General features: G+C 40.6%; 1 protein-coding gene across 1 annotated transcript; it reads right to left on the reverse strand.

Annotated features, from left to right (window-relative positions):
• Positions 1 to 35: 35 nt before the first annotated feature.
• Positions 36 to 1,945, reverse strand: LOC145014894 (Peptidyl-tRNA hydrolase II (PTH2) family protein). The gene is made up of 8 exons (XM_078973335.1): positions 1,813 to 1,945; positions 1,136 to 1,432; positions 944 to 1,002; positions 786 to 845; positions 642 to 711; positions 468 to 537; positions 346 to 372; positions 36 to 254 (listed from the first exon to the last, which is right to left on the reverse strand). Exons 2-8 carry the CDS (start codon positions 1,352 to 1,354, stop codon positions 205 to 207), a joined length of 555 nt encoding a protein of 184 aa, XP_078829461.1. The 5' UTR covers positions 1,355 to 1,432; positions 1,813 to 1,945; the 3' UTR covers positions 36 to 204.
• Positions 1,946 to 19,109: the final 17,164 nt, after the last annotated feature.

The following is a 19,109-nucleotide window of genomic DNA, read 5'->3' on the forward strand; positions in this document are numbered from 1 at the left end:
TGCATTCAAAATTGTAAACGTGGTATGACAACAAATTGTGCTAAATGGAGGTTTTCCTTATCATCATCATCATCTTCACTAGTATGACATGCTTTAAAAGGGGATAGAAAAAGGTAAAAAGTTAAAACAGATTTGCAAATCATTTTCTTGAAATGTAAGTTGATATTGAAGCTTTAAACCCACTTGTTTGTCTACATTATCTGCTTACAGAAGCTTCAATCCACCGGTTACATCATCAACCATATCCGCTGGTCCTGCATGTGTATATATGCACACTTGAAGAACATTTTTTTTTAATGAATTGTTAAGGAAATAAGAACAAACATGAAAGGAATATGAACTTACCAAGAACAGCCATCACTGTCCTTGAATCTGGAAAAAAAAATAAAATAAAATAAAGGAAATCAGAATTTAATCTAGAAAGAAAATGCAGGAAAAGTTATATACTAAAAGACGAGGAAGCTGACTTGGTGCTATCTGTGTTCGCCCTGCATCAATGACAATATGAGTTGGTATGGCCATTGACTTTGCTTTTTCCTGCAAAACAAAAGAGTTCCATATATACATATAAGAAGATAAGAAGATGATGCCTAGAAATCAAGATACAAACAAGATCATGATTCATGGCAATAAAACTTAACCTGTAAAACCAACATATCATCTTCACTTTCGATTTTCACCACTACTTTAACCTGCCCACACATCTCCCACCTGCAAATTTGCATAAAGTAAACCTACCATAACCAACACTCAAGAACACTTTCAGAAAAGGTTTACAGAAGTACCTGTTTAAAGCTTTAGGTGCCCGATGAAGAATCTTCTTGTAGAGTCCCAAAGTTGCATGGCTGCAGACCACCATAATTATACTCAACTAAGACAACAACCATATAATATTATATCATTTTACAGAGGCTTCTAGTTCCACCATTGAAGTAATAGATACCTGCACTGAGCAGCAATCTTCCCTTTCCCCATCTTTAGGTCATTTCTTACAACCAACACCTGCACAAAGCAAGAAATTTCCACGTATTATAGCTTGTAACATATATATATATATATATATATATATATATATATATATATATATATATATATATATATATATATTGTTAACATGTTACATAAAGAAGCTTACCATCTTAAAATCTTCAATAATCTCAGCCAGCTTTTCAATCTCAAGGGGTGGTTTGCCTTTGCCTTTGCCTTTAGTCTGGCCTTTTATGCTTCCATCGACAATTTCAGCTGCCTTGGTTAAAAGAAATTTGCGACCAGGTTTTCGTGCACCAATGAAGAATCCCAAAGCAAGGCAGCCTGCTCCAACCAAGATAGCGCTGATCCATGTTACAGCCATCATATTCGAATCCAAATCAACACCTTTCACTCAAATCCCAATTGATGAAAGCCAAATTCTGACACCCAATTATATGAGAACCTACAAGGAGCATTGGTGAGTTTAGTTGAATGTGCAGATCGATAAAGAGATGTGGTTTCTGCTTAAAGGTTTCTACACATGACAATGAAATCGAAATAATACTTGATAATACTTGATAGCTTGAAAGGCAGTTACAAAATACAAATAGCGCATGTATCAATGGTGTCTGCCCAAAATCTATCCACCTCAATCATGTAACACGATTTCTACTATTTTGAAAGCAATTGACAATGAAACCGAAATAATACTTGATAGCTTGAAATCAAGCGTATTGAAGGGCTTCCGAATCAAATCGAAAAAAAAAAATGGTTTATGGTTTAAATTTACTAGAAACTGTTGAAAGGAGATTAATGCATAATTAAATTGATGGAAAGAAGTACCAGTAACTTGATACTACACAAAACAGCATTGGCAAAGTGATCGATCGGGATGATGAGCTCAGTTGGGCATGCCGGCGGCGCCCCTCGACGCCTCTAGTTCGCTGCCTCTTTTTGGGTTTTTTTTGGTCTTTTCAATCTTAACATAGTTGAACTTTCTATTTGTATAAGAAAATATACATTGAATTACAAAAATGGTCCCTGTAGTACTTAAGTAATACTTTTTGTCACCTGGTTCGCGTGAGACCTATTATTGGCGTTACGAAAACGTAATACATGTTTGTTAAGCGTGACATCCAAATAACGTGTTAATACGCATCTTAACACGTTATGATGCGATTCTTTTTCAAGGTGCAATTTTTTTTTTTTCTAATCAGACTTAAAACAATTGAGTTTTTGTTTTTGTTAGCTTTTTTATATTAAGTGTTAATATAACACTTTTAAAAACTTGATATATTCGATATAATTCAATAATTATGTGATTTTTTTAAATGTATATAAAACTATCACTTCTTGAAAAACGACATGACTCATCGATGCTTGACATGGCTTGAGGCTTGATCTTACCGCTAAGTCCTGCTTCAACACCATTTAGAACATTGGCTATGATGCCTCGTAGATCATATTTTAATTTGAAGATTTTAGATGTTCATGGCCCAAATAATAACAAAAGTGAATGTAATCCCTCTTCTTTTCAAAATGGTTGTAATTAAATGTAAGAAAATGGTCAGGATTTAAGTTGTGTTTGTTTTTTTTAAAAAGCTCTTCTAACCTTTTAGTGCTGCATGACGCAGTACACGCGCAACACTTTTAAGTTCGCAGCAGTTTGTTTTTCTGCAGAGTTCGGGCTCAAAAACATCTTCCCGTCCTCTTCCCCACACAACATTGGGCTTAACTCTTCTAACCTCTTATACCCTCATTAAAAAAACGCCCTACGCCCTAAACAAATAATAATAATAATAATAATAATAATAAATAACGCCGCTCCAGCCATCTTCTCGTTCATTCTCCTTCTTCTCGCATCCTTCCCATTGATCAACCTGTTGAAGATCGACTCCAGCCTCCGTTGCCCCTCCATCGCCGGTCGTCGGTCGCCACTGCTGTTACCATCGTCTTCACGTGTGATCTTTGTTGCCTTCGGTTTCATCAGGTAAGTTTTTTTCTTTTTTCTTTTTTCTGATTTCTTATGCATTTGAGTACCGATTGTATGAATTTGAGTATCAATTTTCTGATTTCTTATGCATTTTGAGTACCGATTGTATGAATTTATATGCTCATATTTTTTGACATCACCAATTGTATGAATTTATATGCTCAAATCTTTGTTGCCCTCGGTTTCATCAACTTAACCCTTTTCTGTCCAATTTTTTTGACATCAGGACTGACTGTATGAACTTATATGCTCAAATCTTTGTTGCCTTCGGTTTCATCAGTTTAACCCTTTTCTATCCAATTTTTTTGACATAAGGACCGATTTTCAGTTAATTTTTTTTGACATCAGGACCAATTTATATGCAAGTTTATATGTTGAAATCATAAATCTTTGTTGAATGTGTTAAAGTCTTTGCTGAAATGGTTTTTTTTAACTTAATTATTGAATCGTTATCACTTGTATTTCTTGAATGGAGATCAAGTTTATGTTTATATGCAAGTTTGTGCTTAAATTGTTAAACTTATTTGTTGATTGTGTTGTATAATTTTTGCTTATATGGTTTTTTTTTTTTGTTCATTCATGATGTATTGTTGTTCAATATGCTAAACTTATTTGTTAATTATGTTGAAATATGATTAATCTTTGTAGATAAAGTATGTATTCTATATTTTCTTTTGTTGTTAGCAATACGAGATAAACATACGTGGACCAATGAGCAAACAAAATGCTTATTGCAAACTTGTATTGAAGAAGTGCAAACCGTGCGTAGAAAAGGTTTGAGTTTGCACAAACAATTATGGCACAAGTTAGGAGCAACTATTAAGGAAAAGTATGGCGTGAATTTGAATCAACGACAATTAAAAAACGCCTATGATAACCTTAAAGCCAAATACACAGGATGGTTATACTTAAAAAAACAAAACTGGAAACCTTTACAATCCACAAACAAATAATTTTAACTTAACAAATGATGAGTGGGGGGACTTAAAAAAGGTATATATATATATATATATATATATATATATATATATATATACACACACACACACATACTCACAAACATATTTACATAACCCTGCTTAGTTTGAGGAATACAATATGTTTAGCAGCCTAAACCTGAAATGTATCCAGGAAAGATATGTCTTAATCAATAAAGGTTGAAGTTAAGCGCCCCTGCTTAAGCATGTAGGTTTGTGTGATATAAAAAAAAAGTGAGATACGTGTAAAAGATATATATATATATATATATATATATATATATATATATATATATATATATATATATATATATATATATATAGAGAGAGAGAGAGAGAGAAATTACCAAAAGTAAGGAAATGGAAGAATTTTGGAGCATAAAAGTATCAAGTTTGAAGAACAAAAAAGATCAAAATTTTCAAAGTTAAAAGTTGAAGATGCCAAAAATCATGAAGAAAGTGAATTCAAAGAAGTAAAAGATCAAACATCAAAGAAAGAAGAATTCAAGAGCTCCAAGTTGTGGTATCTTCTAAAAGTTGTAATTCTCTAGTTTATGTATGCTTGGGTAGCTTTACAAAAATACTTTGAGGTTAAGTAGGATTTCTGAGGATGGATTCGGAAGGTTGCATAAAATGAGCATTGTTCAAAAGAAGTGAGCAAATGTTTATGAGGATTGTAAGTATTTAGAATTGAGGGGGGTTACTTAGAAAAAATTTTAGACACAAATCCATGCGTTAAGGTCTTGGCATAATGGCTGAACTGGAATTGGATTGTTTTATGTAATGCTAGTGATGAAGGTTTGAGTTTAAATGAGTAGATTTGCTTGAGGGCAAGCAAAGCCTAAGTGTGGGGTATTTTGATATTGCCATATTTATACATATTTTTAGGCGATATTTAAGTACATTTTTATATATATTTTGGTTAGTTGAATAGAATAATGGTACTTATAATGGGTAAATTATATTTTGTAGCAAAAAAGAAGACATTTTGAAGAAAGATGACTAAAAGCATTAAAGAGTGGAACTTTGGAGGTTGAAGGCTTGAAAGACAAGAAAAACACCCAAAAAAAGGCATACTCACAACGTGAACAGGTGATGGTTCACGATGTGAGTAGAAAGAGTTAGAAGATAAGCATCCTGGTGAAGGAATCCTTGCCGATCACGATTACTTCGAGTTCACGACGTGAGTTTTAAATTCTCACGACGTGAACGGTAAATTTGAAGAGTATATAAATATCTTTGCCCATTACGATTGGGAGACTTTTTGCTGACCTAGAAGGGTTCCTAGTGACGAGTTTCAGAGGGAAAGAAGATATGGAAGTTGGTTTTAACACCAAGGAAGAAGAAATTCATAATTTGGTTTATAGATTGGTACACTTAAACATGTATTTGATTATAGTTTTTGTTTGTTTACCTGTTAGGATGTCCAACTAAATCTAGTTGCTTCTATTAGCTAGATGAAGATGGAACTCATGGTTTTAATGCATTAGATTTGACTTTATCTGTTGGTGATATGTTTGTGTTGATTGATTTTACCTAGCATGCTTAAATTAATCATTTGATTGCTTAAAATTCTTGTTCTGTGTTGTCACACCCCCGAACCAGACGGCGGAAACGTCCGAGGGCTATCGTGACTCATTGAATACCATCACAATGCATATACATGAAACATAACATTATACATCACCAACATTTGGAATGATACAACTGGTAGCGTTTACATTCATTACATTGTTCAAAACATTACATTCTCAAAAATAACTGTTTGACACTACTTAAACCACAGCAAAACGTCATAGAGTACAAATCATCCTTCACCTTATCTGTTACCTGAGAATACAAGTATTTTGAAAACGTCAACATATGAAATGTTGGTGAGTTCATAAGTAGTGTTTGAAATCCAATGTATTGTTTGAAAACCATCAGAAAATCCGATATTTTCTAAAAATAGAATAGTGTAAAAATATGTGATGATCCATGAGTATGCTTGTTTGGATTCTATAGATGTAAGCGTAAGAGTTGTGAAATTCGACCGGTAATTCATAATTGTACTTGTTGAAAACCCTAGGAAAACCCGACGTTTTCCTATCACTTTGCTTTACTTAGTTTGTGTACCGTTGTTTCGTTGCGTTAGAGGAAATCGTTGAGTTCCGGAGGCATTGAGAATACAGTGGGTGGTGAAGTGTTGTGACGTGCGTTAATGAAAACGTCCAATCGACAACCTTACAAGCGATCCCTTAGGCGTCACTTGTAATTCTTCACACAACTCAATCCTCCCGGACTTGTGTAGTCCCACGACCGGAGGGAAGAAGAGAAGGTGCAAAACCCTCGGTATTTCCCCGCGTCGTTCAAGACCATTGCAATTGCGAAGGGCCCGAAGCCCAACCCGCAATCGTGAGTTACAGACTTTACTAGCAGCACTGAAGGACCCTTGGGGACCAGCAGCATGTTTGCCATTGAAAGTCCTTTTACGTTATGTCGGATCGGTAAAACCCAACACTTCGTAAGAGAGAGGTCTTCGGGCCTTAAGATCAGGTCATTGGGCTAGCTTTGGGGCCCAAAGATGGTGCGTAGACGTCTGTGCACACTCGCATGTATAGTGACTTCCCAATCGTTATTAGTTATGAATCGTAATGTCGTAATGTCATAGTGTCGTCGTGTTAGTGGTTTCGGATTTTTATTGGTTCGAGACCGAACCAATTCGTTTGACAACGACTTTTGGTATTGTAATGTATTGTATTTCGTCGATAGGCGTGGTACCATCATTTGGTCAAATTGCATGTATTGAACTAGCCTTGAGAATTTTCTGTTTTCAGTCCCTCCTTGTTTGTAAAATTTAAACTTTTCACCCCTTTATTTAAAAACTTTCCGGTTTGGTCCTTAAATCAATTTTCTTGACATTTTAATACCAAAAATTATTGAAATAAGTATTTTCCAGCATATTTTTCATAGAAAACAGCTTATGTCCTTGAAATTGCAGTTTTCTCGGTTATAACCCCTCTTTTTCGCAATTTTTACATTTTTGGCCCAATTTGGAAAAAATTTGCAACTTTGGTCCTTTTTAAATTTGAAAAGCATTTTAAACCTTTGAAAAGTACATAGAACACTTATAGTCCACTGTTTTACAGAGAAATGCAGTTTTGGTCCTCCAAAACAGAAAATTTCGCATATTGGGCCTCATTGGGCCGAAAATGTCATCTTTAGCCCAATAAGCTTGGAATTTATGTTTTTAACCCTCCAAATAGTATATTTTCAGAAAATACATCATGTAAACTGTTTTGACTCATCTCACCCATCAGATTTCGAAATATTTCATTTTAGGCCCTTCAACTTTGTATTTTCAACATTTTATGTCAAAAAAATGAGTTTTTAGCCCAAATTAAGTGTTGTCAAGCCATTTGGGTATTTTTCTTAGTATACTTTGCATGTAGTAGTATATTTTATGCTATAATAAAATACATGTCTCGGTTTTTAGCATTTCATACTAGATCTAGCATCAAAATCATACAAAACATACATATAAGCATAGAAGTCAACCACAACATACACATAATGATGGATCTACACCTTTGCTTGTATTCTCCCCTACAAAAACTTATAAAAACCGAAAATAAGGGGGTATGAAACTCACCTTGGGTGTTGATTCGGTTTTTGAAGAAAGAATTGAAGAAATGAAGTGATTTTTGGCCTTTGCACTCCTTGATGAAGTTTTCGAGTTTATGGAGTTTTCTAGAGTGCAAGATCACGATTTTTGCATGGATTAAGAAGGGATTTTGATAAAACAAGGAATACAAGTCATAGATCCAAGCAAAACCTTACCTTAGATGATGACTAACTTGCAAGATCCTCTTGAAAGCTCCTAATTTTCGAGATTTTTGGAGTGGGGAGGAAGGATTGGTCTTGAGTGATCTAGAGAGAATGGGATGGATTTTGTGAGTGTGTGTGTGTTGTGTTCGGCCGAGAGTGAGAGGGAGGAGAGGAGAGAGTGATTTGAAGTGATGTGCATACATGGAAGTATGAGATGTTGCATGGATGTCTATTAGGTAATAATGATGTGGCACAAGAAAGTCAAACCCTTCTCCTGGGCTTGCTTTGGGCCGAGAGCATGGAAGGAGGAGGGAAAAATTTGGGCTTTTTGCTCCTAAGCCCAATATTAGAGTTAGTCTTAGGTATTTATTGGCCTCATAAAATAAAATTGTGATTTTTATGTTTTAATAAGCTAGATTGGGTTAATCATGGATCAAAGCTTTCAATTTATTTCATTCTAGGCCCAATATGGCCCATAATATTGAAATACATGAATGTGGGTCCAATTAGAGCCCAATTAGGGTTGTAAGCCCATGATAGTCCAATTGGAAGCTTATTGGTCCATTTGGATCCAATAAGGAAGTTCTAGTCCAAAATGGACTTAACAAGAACTTCTAGGGTTTTCCAATTGCTTGATGTAGTGAATTGGGGTTTAGTTCTCCATTGAGTAAGCATCATACATGCTTTTGAGTTTTTGATTTCTACATTTACTTGAGTATAGTGATTACAAGACATAAAATTTCTAGTTGTGACATCATCCCCCCGTTAGAGGGAATTTCGTCCCGAAATTCTGTTTGAAAGCTAGATTTGAGAAAGCTAGAATAGGTGAGGGTACTTTTGCTTCATTTGGTCTTCGCGTTCCCAGGTGAATTCTGGCCCACGCTTTGCGTTCCACCGTACTTTCACGATCGGGATGCGACTCTGCTTAGTACGCTTCACCTCCCTGTCCATGATTTCGATTGGTTCTTCCACAAATAGGAGTTTCTCATTGATTTCGATTTCGTCAAGAGGAATGACGAGTGTTTCATCTGAGAGGCACTTCTTCAGATTAGAGACGTGAAACACGGGGTGTACACCATTTAGCTCTGCGGGTAGTTGCAGTCTGTATGCTACTGGACCAATTCGGGCGACGATTTCGAAAGGTCCAATGTATCGTGGGTTTAGTTTTCCCCGCTTCCCAAAACGAATGACTCCTTTCCAAGGCGAGACTTTTAACAGTGCTCGATCACCGACCTGAAATTCTAAGGGCTTTCACCGTTTATCAGCGTAGCTCTTTTGTCGGTCACGCGATGCTTGCAATCGAGCTCTGATTTGAATGATCTTTTCCGTGGTTTCACGGATGATCTTCGGTCCCGTTAGTGCTTTGTCTGACGTATGGGTTTTTGCTAGCTGGGTGTCACCTACTTCAGCCCAACATAACGATGATCTACATTTACGCCCGTACAGTGCTTCGAAAGGAGCCACCTTGATGCTCGAATGGTAACTATTGTTGTATGAGAACTCGATTAAGGGTAGGTGGGTATCCCAAGACTTTCCAAAGTCTATCACGCATGCGCGGAGCATATCTTCGAGCGTTTGGATGGTTCGCTTGCTTTGACCATCCGTTTGTAGATGATAAGCGGTGCTCATATCGAGGTTTGTTCCCATCGCCTTATGGAGTGATTGCCAAAATCGGGACGTGAACCTACTGTCCCTATCCGAGATGATAGATGTTGGTATTCCGTGGAGTCTCATGATCTCTCGAATGTATAAACGCGTCAATCTCTCCATCTTGTACGATTCTTTAATTGGCAGGAAATGGGCAGATTTCGTCAGTCGGTCGATTATTACCCATATGGTGTCTAATCCATCCGACGTTTTGGGTAGCTTGGTCACGAAATCCATAGAAATCCCCTCCCATTTCCACTCAGGGATTGTCGGTTGCTGTAACAATCCTGAGGGTTTTTGGTATTCCACCTTTACTTTGGCGCACGTAAGGCACTTACTGACGTAGGTCGTGATTTCCGCCTTCATGTTAGGCCACCAATAGTGTTGTTTAATATCCAAATACATCTTATCGGAACCGGGAAGAATAGAGTATCGCGTCTTGTGGGCTTCCTTCATGACAACATCTCTAAACCCTCCAAATTTAGGGACCCAAATACGGTTCATGAAATAGTATACTCCATTCTCCTTTGCCTCCAGGTTCTTTTCCATTCCGCGCAATACTTCGCTTGCTCTATTTTCCGTCTTCATGGCCTCTGACTGGGCTACTGCAATTTGAGTGGCCAGGTGTGATTGAATGGTTATCGAGAGAGTTTTCGTACAACGATTAGAGTACTCCTTTCGACTTAATGCATCAGCTACCACGTTGGCCTTGCCTGGGTGGTACTTAATCTCACACTCATAATCATTTAGCAACTCAACCCATCTTCGTTGCCTCATGTTTAACTCCTTTTGGTTCAAGATGTGTTGGAGACTCTTGTGATCCGTGAAGACGGTGCACTTTGTACCGTAAAGGTAATGCCTCCAAATTTTTAGGGCAAAGACTACAGCTCCCAACTCTAGGTCATGGGTCGTGTAGTTTACTTCATGCGTCTTTAGCTGGCGGGATGCATAGGCTATCACTCTCCCACGTTGCATGAGAACGCAACCTAAACCCTGATTTGATGCGTCGCAGTAGACTACAAAGTCTTCCATTCCTTCAGGCAGAGATAGTACAGGTGCGCTACAGAGAGCTTGTTTCAAGGTTCGAAACGCGATCTCTTGTTTGTCTGTCCATTTGAATGGTACACCCTTTTGCGTAAGCGAGGTAAGTGGCTTGGCGATCTTAGAGAAGTTTTGAATGAACCTCCTATAGTAGCCTGCTAATCCCAAGAATTGACGAATTTCCGTGGGCGTTGTCGGGGTTGCCCATCCTTCTACAGCTTTGACCTTAGAGGGATCCACATGGATTCCATCTTGGCTGACTACATGACCTAGGAAGTTCACGCTCCGCAGCCAGAACTCACACTTGGAGAGTTTGGCGTAAAGTTTTTTTTCTGATCGTAGAATTTCTAAGACTTGTCGGAGATGTTGGCCATGCTCTTCCTTGCTTCTAGAATAGACGAGGATGTCATCGATAAAAACAATGACAAAGTTGTCGAGGAACGGTCGGCAGATTCGATTCATTAGGTCCATAAATGCGGCAGGGGCATTCGTTAGACCGAAGGGCATTACGACAAATTCATAATGTCCGTAGCGAGTTCGGAAAGCGGTTTTTGGAATATCCTCTTCCCGGACTTTGAGTTGGTGGTATCCGGACCGTAGATCTATTTTAGAAAAATAACTAGCTCCTTGGAGCTGGTCAAATAGGTCATCGATTCGTGGGAGTGGGTAGCGGTTCTTGATTGTGAGTTTATTTAACTCTCTGTAATCGATACACATTCTAAAAGATCCGTCTTTCTTTTTGACAAAGAGCACCAGAGCTCCCCATGGCGAGTAACTAGGTCGAATAAATCCCTTATCCAAAAGTTCGCTGAGTTGGCTGGATAATTCCTGCATCTCGGCAGGAGCCAACCGGTAGGGTGATTTAGCAAGAGGAGTTGCTCCTGGAATAAGGTCGATTCGAAACTCAACCTGTCTCTCTGGGGGTACTCCCGGAAGATCTTCAGGAAACACGTCCAGAAATTCACATGCTACGGGAATGTCTCGAACGTTAATCTCCTCCTTGGTTTTATCCACCACGTGAGCCAAGAACGCCAGATTGTTCCTTCGTAGATATTTTTGTGATTTGATACACGAAACGAGGCGAAGGTTCATGCTAGATTTGTCTCCGTAAATTACTAGGGTTTCGTGATTTGGAAGACGAAGACGGACGGCCTTCTCATGGCACATAATTTCGGCATGGTGGGGGCTTAACCAGTCCATGCCGATGATCACATCGAAGCTCCTAATTGACACTGGCATTAGATCTATTCGAAAAACGTGTTGATTAAGAGTTAGGGTACATCTGGTGTAGATTTCCCCAGTGGATTCGGTTTTCCCATTGGCCATTTCCACCGTATAGGTTTCATTTAGCTTTTGGGGCAGTTGTTTTAATAAGTGCTTAAACTTATTGCTTACGAAACTTCGCTCCGCTCCGGTGTCAAATAAGATGCATGCATAAGCGTGGTTTAAGAGAAACGTACCGGTAACAACAGAGGGGTCTTGAATAGCCTCACTCTGACCCATGGTCAACATCCTTCCTGTTCCTCCATTTCTTAAATTGTTGTTGTTGGGACAGTCTCGGCGGATGTGTCCAGTCTTCCCGCATCCGAAGCAGGTGTAGCTAGGCCCTGCGCTATTGCCGCTGGCATGGGCGTTGTTGTTGTTGCGAGGGTTGTTGTTGTTGATTCCCTGATTTTGGTTATGGGGAAGGTAAGCCTTGCAGTACTTTGCGGTGTGACCCCTTCGGTTGCAACTGGTGCACTGAAAATCCTTGCATTCTCCATAGTGATGGAATCCGCACTTGTTGCATTTGGGAAGATTACCGGAATAAGGTTTGGAAGCATTTGAAGTGGCTGAGGTTGGAGCATGTGGTGCGGCTGGAACCGATGTGGTAACAGCATTAACCGCCACTGTCTGCTGCTTCTTGGAGGTGTCGGGGCCCTGGCGCCCCTTCCTCTTATTGTTCTTTCCCCTCTTGCCATCTCCTTCCTTTGTCTTCTCAGCCTCCACTGGCTTCTCTCCCCTTTTGTTGTTATGGTCGTACAACCTTTTTGCCAATCTCTTTGCACTGTCAAATGTTTCGGGGTTTACAGCTATAACATTCCCTTGAATTGGTGATGTGAGTCCCCAGATGAATCGTTCAATCTTCTTTCCTTCCGAGGCGATCATACCCGGGCACAGCAGAGATAGTTCGCTAAATCTCGATATGTAGGCATCGATATTCGCGTTCTGCACAGTGAGGTTCCATAGCTCTTGTTCCATCTTCTGTATTTCGCCTCGTGGGCAGTACTCTGCCATTAACATTTCTTTCATCTCTGTCCACGGCATAGAGTTGGCTACAGGGAGTGTCATGGATTCTACATGTCCGTTCCATCAGGTGAGTGCTTGATCCACAAAAGTGCAGGCTGCGAACTTCACCTTCATGTGCTCAGGGCAGTCGCATATCTCGAATACCGACTCCACCTTTTCGATCCATCGCTTAAGAGTGATCACTCCTCCAGTGCCATTAAAAGTTCGTGGTTTGGCGTTTGTGAAGTCCTTGTAGGTACATGTCTTGGTGGGTCCTTGATTCATTCCATTGTTTGAACTTCCGGCTCCTTGCCCATTGACTCCTCCATTGTTCCCTTGTTGAATTTGCGCAATCGCTGCAGTGACTGCTGCAGATACAGCTGCCTGGAAAGCGGCTGAGTCAACTTCAGGTGGGGTTGGTCCTGGGTTTCCGCGAGCAGGTCGGGGAGGCATCTTTCTGTCACAATACGGAAAGATGTTGAGGGTATGTTGTTTCGGTGAGGTCGTGATCCTACTGACTAGGTGCATGGTACGAACTTAAACACTACTACCATTGACCAATCAATAATAATATCTCAACACATAGCAATTTGCAATATCGTAATAAAACACGTAAAAATTTATTAATATTATCCGCATTTGATACATGAAAATTTGCTCATAGGAGCATACATGAGTGATACTAGTTCGACAGCATAACGACTCTATGAGTAGTGTAGTCACTTAAACATAGAGTCGGAGTACATAGCATATTTCCTAACGACCTACTAAGATAAGTCTATCCCTAACCGCGATGAGTTGCGTCCGGAGGTGGTGCCGAGGATGTGGATGCTCCCTGAAGACGAGCCACCAAGCGTTCTGCGTCCCGAAGTCGAGACTCCCACCGAACCTGCCTCATGTGAAACTCTCGAAGGACGTCACGCGTCTCCTGCTCTGCACGCTCGACCCTAGTCCTCAACTGGCGCACCTAATCCGCAGTGTCCTGGGCAAGGCGCCCGTATTCCGTAACCGTTTTACCATGACTGGAAGGGCTCGATCAGTCGGCCCTCCGTCTCTCAGGTCAAAGAACTCGCGTGACATGCCGTACGGGGGTCGCTGTCCCTGCTGTCTGCTCCATCTCCAAAGATCAATACCCCAGGGAGGTGTAGGACCAGTGGGGCCTACGCGATAGGCAGGCACCCTGATCGGGTAAGGGGGGTTGATGACTTCGGACTCCGCATCCGAATCACCCCCTTCTCCATCATCAGCATCCTCCTCGAGGCTTCCTTCATCTTCCTCTGATTCAGCCGGCTCGCCATCAACTTCGGCCTCCGGTTCCCCGTCAGATTCCTCTCCGGGGTCCTCCTCAGGCTCCTCCTCAGGCTCTTCCTCGGGCTCTTCCTCGGGCTCCTCCTCTAACCATCCGTTGTTCCCCTGGTTAGGGAAGTAGGGGTCTCCAGGGTGATGAAAACCAGCCATGCGGTCTGCGAGAGTGTGTAATTATGCTAACGTTATTCCTAGGATGCTACAATTATCGCATATATCAAGTAGGGGTTCTCTTTTCGGTGGTAGGGGTATAGTTTTAGATTCCCTAGAAATCCCGATCTCATCAGGACGTGTGTTAGTTTTACTTTGGAGAGAATGTAGTTGATCAGGCTACGTTCACTCCTTGGTATCACTAAGAACAGTCCTGAATTAACCGAGACACTAGTATTATTTTTGTTTGGTTCGGCGTTATGTTCCTATTCCTAGTGCAAACAAGGGTGTTTTATTTACTTGTTTTGTTCAGAGTTATGTTAGTCCCTCTTTTTGGTTTATAGTTGCATATCCATGTGTGGCTAGATATGCTAGTTCACTATAAACAAAGCTCTGATACCAACCTGTCACACCCCCGAACCAGACGGCGGAAACGTCCGAGGGCTATCGTGACTCATTGAATACCATCACAATGCATATACATGAAACATAACATTATACATCACCAACATTTGGAATGATACAACTGGTAGCGTTTACATTCATTACATTGTTCAAAACATTACATTCTCAAAAATAACTGTTTGACACTACTTAAACCACAGTAAAACGTCATAGAGTACAAATCATCCTTCACCTTATCTGTTACCTGAGAATACAAGTATTTTGAAAACGTCAACATATGAAATGTTGGTGAGTTCATAAGTAGTGTTTGAAATCCAATGTATTGTTTGAAAACCATCAGAAAATCCGATATTTTCTAAAAATAGAATAGTGTAAAAATATGTGATGATCCATGAGTATGCTTGTTTGGATTCTATAGATGTAAGCGTAAGAGTTGTGAAATTCGACCGGTAATTCATAATTGTACTTGTTGAAAACCCTAGGAAAACCCGACGTTTTCCTATCACTTTGCTTTACTTAGTTTGTGTACCGTTGTTTCGTTGCGTTAGAGGAAATCGTTGAGTTCCGGAGGCATTGAGAATACAGTGGGTGGTGAAGTGTTGTGACGTGCGTTAATGAAAACGTCCAATCGACAACCTTACAAGCGATCCCTTAGGCGTCACTCGTAATTCTTCACACAACTCAATCCTCCCGGACTTGTGTAGTCCCACGACCGGAGGGAAGAAGAGAAGGTGCAAAACCCTCGGTATTTCCCCGCGTCGTTCAAGACCATTGCAATTGCGAAGGGCCCGAAGCCCAACCCGCAATCGTGAGTTACAGACTTTACTAGCAGCACTGAAGGACCCTTGGGGACCAGCAGCATGTTTGCCATTGAAAGTCCTTTTACGTTATGTCGGATCGGTAAAACCCAACACTTCGTAAGAGAGAGGTCTTCGGGCCTTAAGATCAGGTCATTGGGCTAGCTAGGCCCAACAAACAAGATTTTACACTTTTGGGGCCCAAAGATGGTGCGTAGACGTCTGTGCACACTCGCATGTATAGTGACTTCCCAATCGTTATTAGTTATGAATCGTAATGTCGTAATGTCATAGTGTCATCGTGTTAGTGGTTTCGGATTTTTATTGGTTCGAGACCGAACCAATTCGTTTGACAACGACTTTTGGTATTGTAATGTATTGTATTTCGTCGATAGGCGTGGTACCATCATTTGGTCAAATTTCATGTATTGAACTAGCCTTGAGAATTTTCTGTTTTCAGTCCCTCCTTGTTTGTAAAATTTACCCTTTTCACCCCTTTATTTAAAAACTTTCCGGTTTGGTCCTTAAATCAATTTTCTTGACATTTTAATACCAAAAATTATTGAAATAAGTATTTTCCAGCATATTTTTCATAGAAAATAGCTTAAGTCCTTGAAATTGTAGTTTTCTCGGTTATAACCCCTCTTTTTCGCAATTTTTACATTTTTGGCCCAATTTGGAAAATTTTTGCAACTTTGGTCCTTTTTAAATTTGAAAAGCATTTTAAACCTTTGAAAAGTACATAGAACACTTATAGTCCACTGTTTTACAGAGAAATGCAATTTTGATCCTTCTGGGTAGAGGCTCTTCAACTGCGCAGACTCAATGTCTGCGATCCATCTCCTGGCAGTGATGGGGTCCTTCACCCCATGGATATCCGGTGCACCACTCCCTCAGAAGTCCTTGAAGGACAGTGTGTGCGTACCCATCTGGCTAGATGCTAGATCACTCCTTAATTTCCGGAGGCGATCCTCCATCAGCTCAACAATCCCTTCCTTGATCGACCCGAAAATGACCGGGGCTGCGTAAAGGATACCTTTCGTGATCTCAGACGCAATGAACTCACGCAGCCCATCATCAACCTGCTCAGATCCTGCACCAGAGCCTGATCTTGATCCTAATCCTGAACCTGATCCTCCTGTTCCATGTCGTGTGATCGCCATACTAAAAATAAATACGTCAACATCAGGATCATACACACCTCCGAGAGGTCTCACACACTCTCTAAGTTTCCTGGTTCCATCTCCGCCCTCATTGACTCGAGTATGGATCCTCTGCTTCTAGTAGTACGGGCCCATACTACCTTCCACATCTATCTGTACTTTCTTCAAGGGTTGCTTCGACTTCACCAAGTCCCTCTACCGATACCCCTTCCTACTAATCTCGTCCTAGGCTTTCCTAGGGCATTCTCCGACCTACTCTCCGCCATCAGCTACACTAGGAGTCCCTACTTCCCTTCCCTAAATAGCTTGCGAATATTGTTACATATCCGCTCACTAGTTGGTTAAAGTTGGCCAAGACCCCTTAAGCACAAAGCAAGCAACATTCGTGCATTGAGTAACCACATCAGGCATAACCTAATCAGGATATCCTACCGCTGACTAAATAGTCCTAGCATACAACTCATGCAATAGGCATTCAAGGCATCCAATAGATCCTTAGCCCTACTCTAGCATGCAGTTCTCATAATCATGAATTATACACATACCATAACAAGCATGGGTATCTTGGGGAAAGTTGCTTGAGCTCGGCCGGTCGCACGCATCACACACCTTGTCTTTTCTCAAAATTCCTTAACGTTAAAATTTTAGAATTGTTTTCCTTGAAAAAAAAGTCTTTTAGTCCCTCGGTTTGAGTCCAGACACCCCCAAGGGTGTGTCCGAATCCCTCAAACCAGGGCTCTGATACCAACTTGTAACATCCCAAAAATCAAGGCCAAAAATTTCATTTTTAATTGAGTGGTTTATAAAATAACTTGTCAAGACATTGCTAAAATTATGTCAATACATAAAACCGTAATGTCATGTCTCAAAACCATAACATCAAAAGTAATGAAAGATCAGAGTACAATCCCAAAAAACCAAAGCGGAAACCATGTGTGTGTGATGCGCTGCTACACCGCCGGCTCCATCCCCTTCGACGAAGAAGTACCTGAAACCAAAACCAAAAACTGTAAGCACAAAGCTTAGAGACTTCCCCCATCATACCGCATACCATATAATATCGTTGGTATCTTTCAATTGGTAACTGCCATCAGTATCTTTCAATCGGTAACTATCATCGGTATCTTTCAATCGGTAACCGCCGTCGGTATCTTTCGACCAGTAACTGCCATCGGTATCTTTCAACTGATAACTAGGGACTATTTCACCCCCTACCACTAGCATATAATAACAAGATATAAACATACAGTCAAGCATATTGGGGTACTGACCTACCCTTGGTCCTAACGACCTATGCCAGGGAAAGTTATTCCATGTCACTACCACTGACACATATATTATATTACGCAAGCATATCTCATGACCAAATCACATAACCAAACCAAGATAGTTATCACGAAGACAATTATCTACTAAATACCCCTGTTGGTGGGTCAGCATTGTGGCCTTAGACCCACCCCTACTGGAAGGTAACTCACCTCGATGTCGCGTAGTGTCTGAACCGTCCTCTGCGCGAAGATCGACTCTCCTCGACTCCTCAATCCCTATACGACAATCCTCAAGTCATCAAACAGAACATATGACCCTAGCCCGGGTCAAAACCATAACCAGTCAAAGTCAACACCTAGTTGACCTGACTCACCGAGTTGGTCTACCAACTCGTCGATTCCATGCTCCACTAACCCGATCCAACCACAAATCCACTCGTTGAGTCTAGCAAGAACTCGTCCAGTTCTCCGTCATTCAAACCATCGGGACCATCTTCATCCGACTCGCTGAGTTCTTCCTTCAACTCGGCGAGTTCATCTCCCTCATAAAAATGTGTTCAATCTATGACTCGCCGAGTTGTATGAACAACTCGTCTAGTCCATCTTCAACGGTTGGGAGATTGCCTTGGACTCACCGAGTCTGTTCATAACTCGTCAAGTCCCATGATTCCCAAGTCCCTTTACGTGTCTAAGCATCTACGGGACTTCCTTTCAAAACAACAGGTCTATCCTCAGAAAGGTTTTGGCGGTTAATACACACCGACTTGCCGAGTACCAAGAACAACTCGTTGAGTCCCTGCTTGACCGTTACTATACAACCGATTTAAATGGGTCTTAACACATCAAAACCATAGATTTGGCCTCATAATGTCCATTTTCTACGTAAAGTTCCAAACTTGGTGCACATGCATGGGGCTTTTTGCTCAAAAATCCATAAAAGGTGCTCTACAATGTGCATGGGGCTCTCATAGCCGTAAAGTTGGCACCTTTATGCCATGAGACCGCTCCAATAACTCAGATTTGAAAGTAGAACTCCATGGATCACCACACAAATCTAAAAATGGCTTGGGAAACCCTACATGTACCCAAAATCTAAGCCCTAAACATGAACAACCAAATGGAAGACCAAAACAGGGGGAATTTACCTTGTTTGAGCTAAAGATGGATTAAGATCTCTGGATCTACAAGCCCCAACTCGAATTCTCAAGCTTCTTCATTTCTTTCAAGCTTCACAAACCACCCAAAAGCACCAAAATGGCCTTAGATCACACAAAAGTGGTTAGGGTTTCGATATACAACTTCTTGGGAGAGATAGGGAC

Source organism: Lactuca saligna, chromosome 9 (genome assembly GCF_052625555.1).
Source record: "Lactuca saligna cultivar CGN05327 chromosome 9, ASM5262555v1, whole genome shotgun sequence".
In the NCBI taxonomy this organism is placed as follows: Eukaryota; Viridiplantae; Streptophyta; class Magnoliopsida; order Asterales; family Asteraceae; genus Lactuca; species Lactuca saligna.

Bases quoted from the DNA above. Each gene is read 5' to 3' on its own strand.
- LOC145014894 (XM_078973335.1), bottom strand. From the start codon at position 1,354: ATGATGGCTGTAACATGGATCAGCGCTATCTTGGTTGGAGCAGGCTGC. The intron at 846-943 runs GTATCTATTACT...GGTGGTCTGCAG, and splicing joins AAGATTGCTGCTCAGTGCAG to CCATGCAACTTTGGGACTCT. The intron at 373-467 runs GTCAGCTTCCTC...TTTTTTTTCCAG, and splicing joins GCGAACACAGATAGCACCAA to ATTCAAGGACAGTGATGGCT.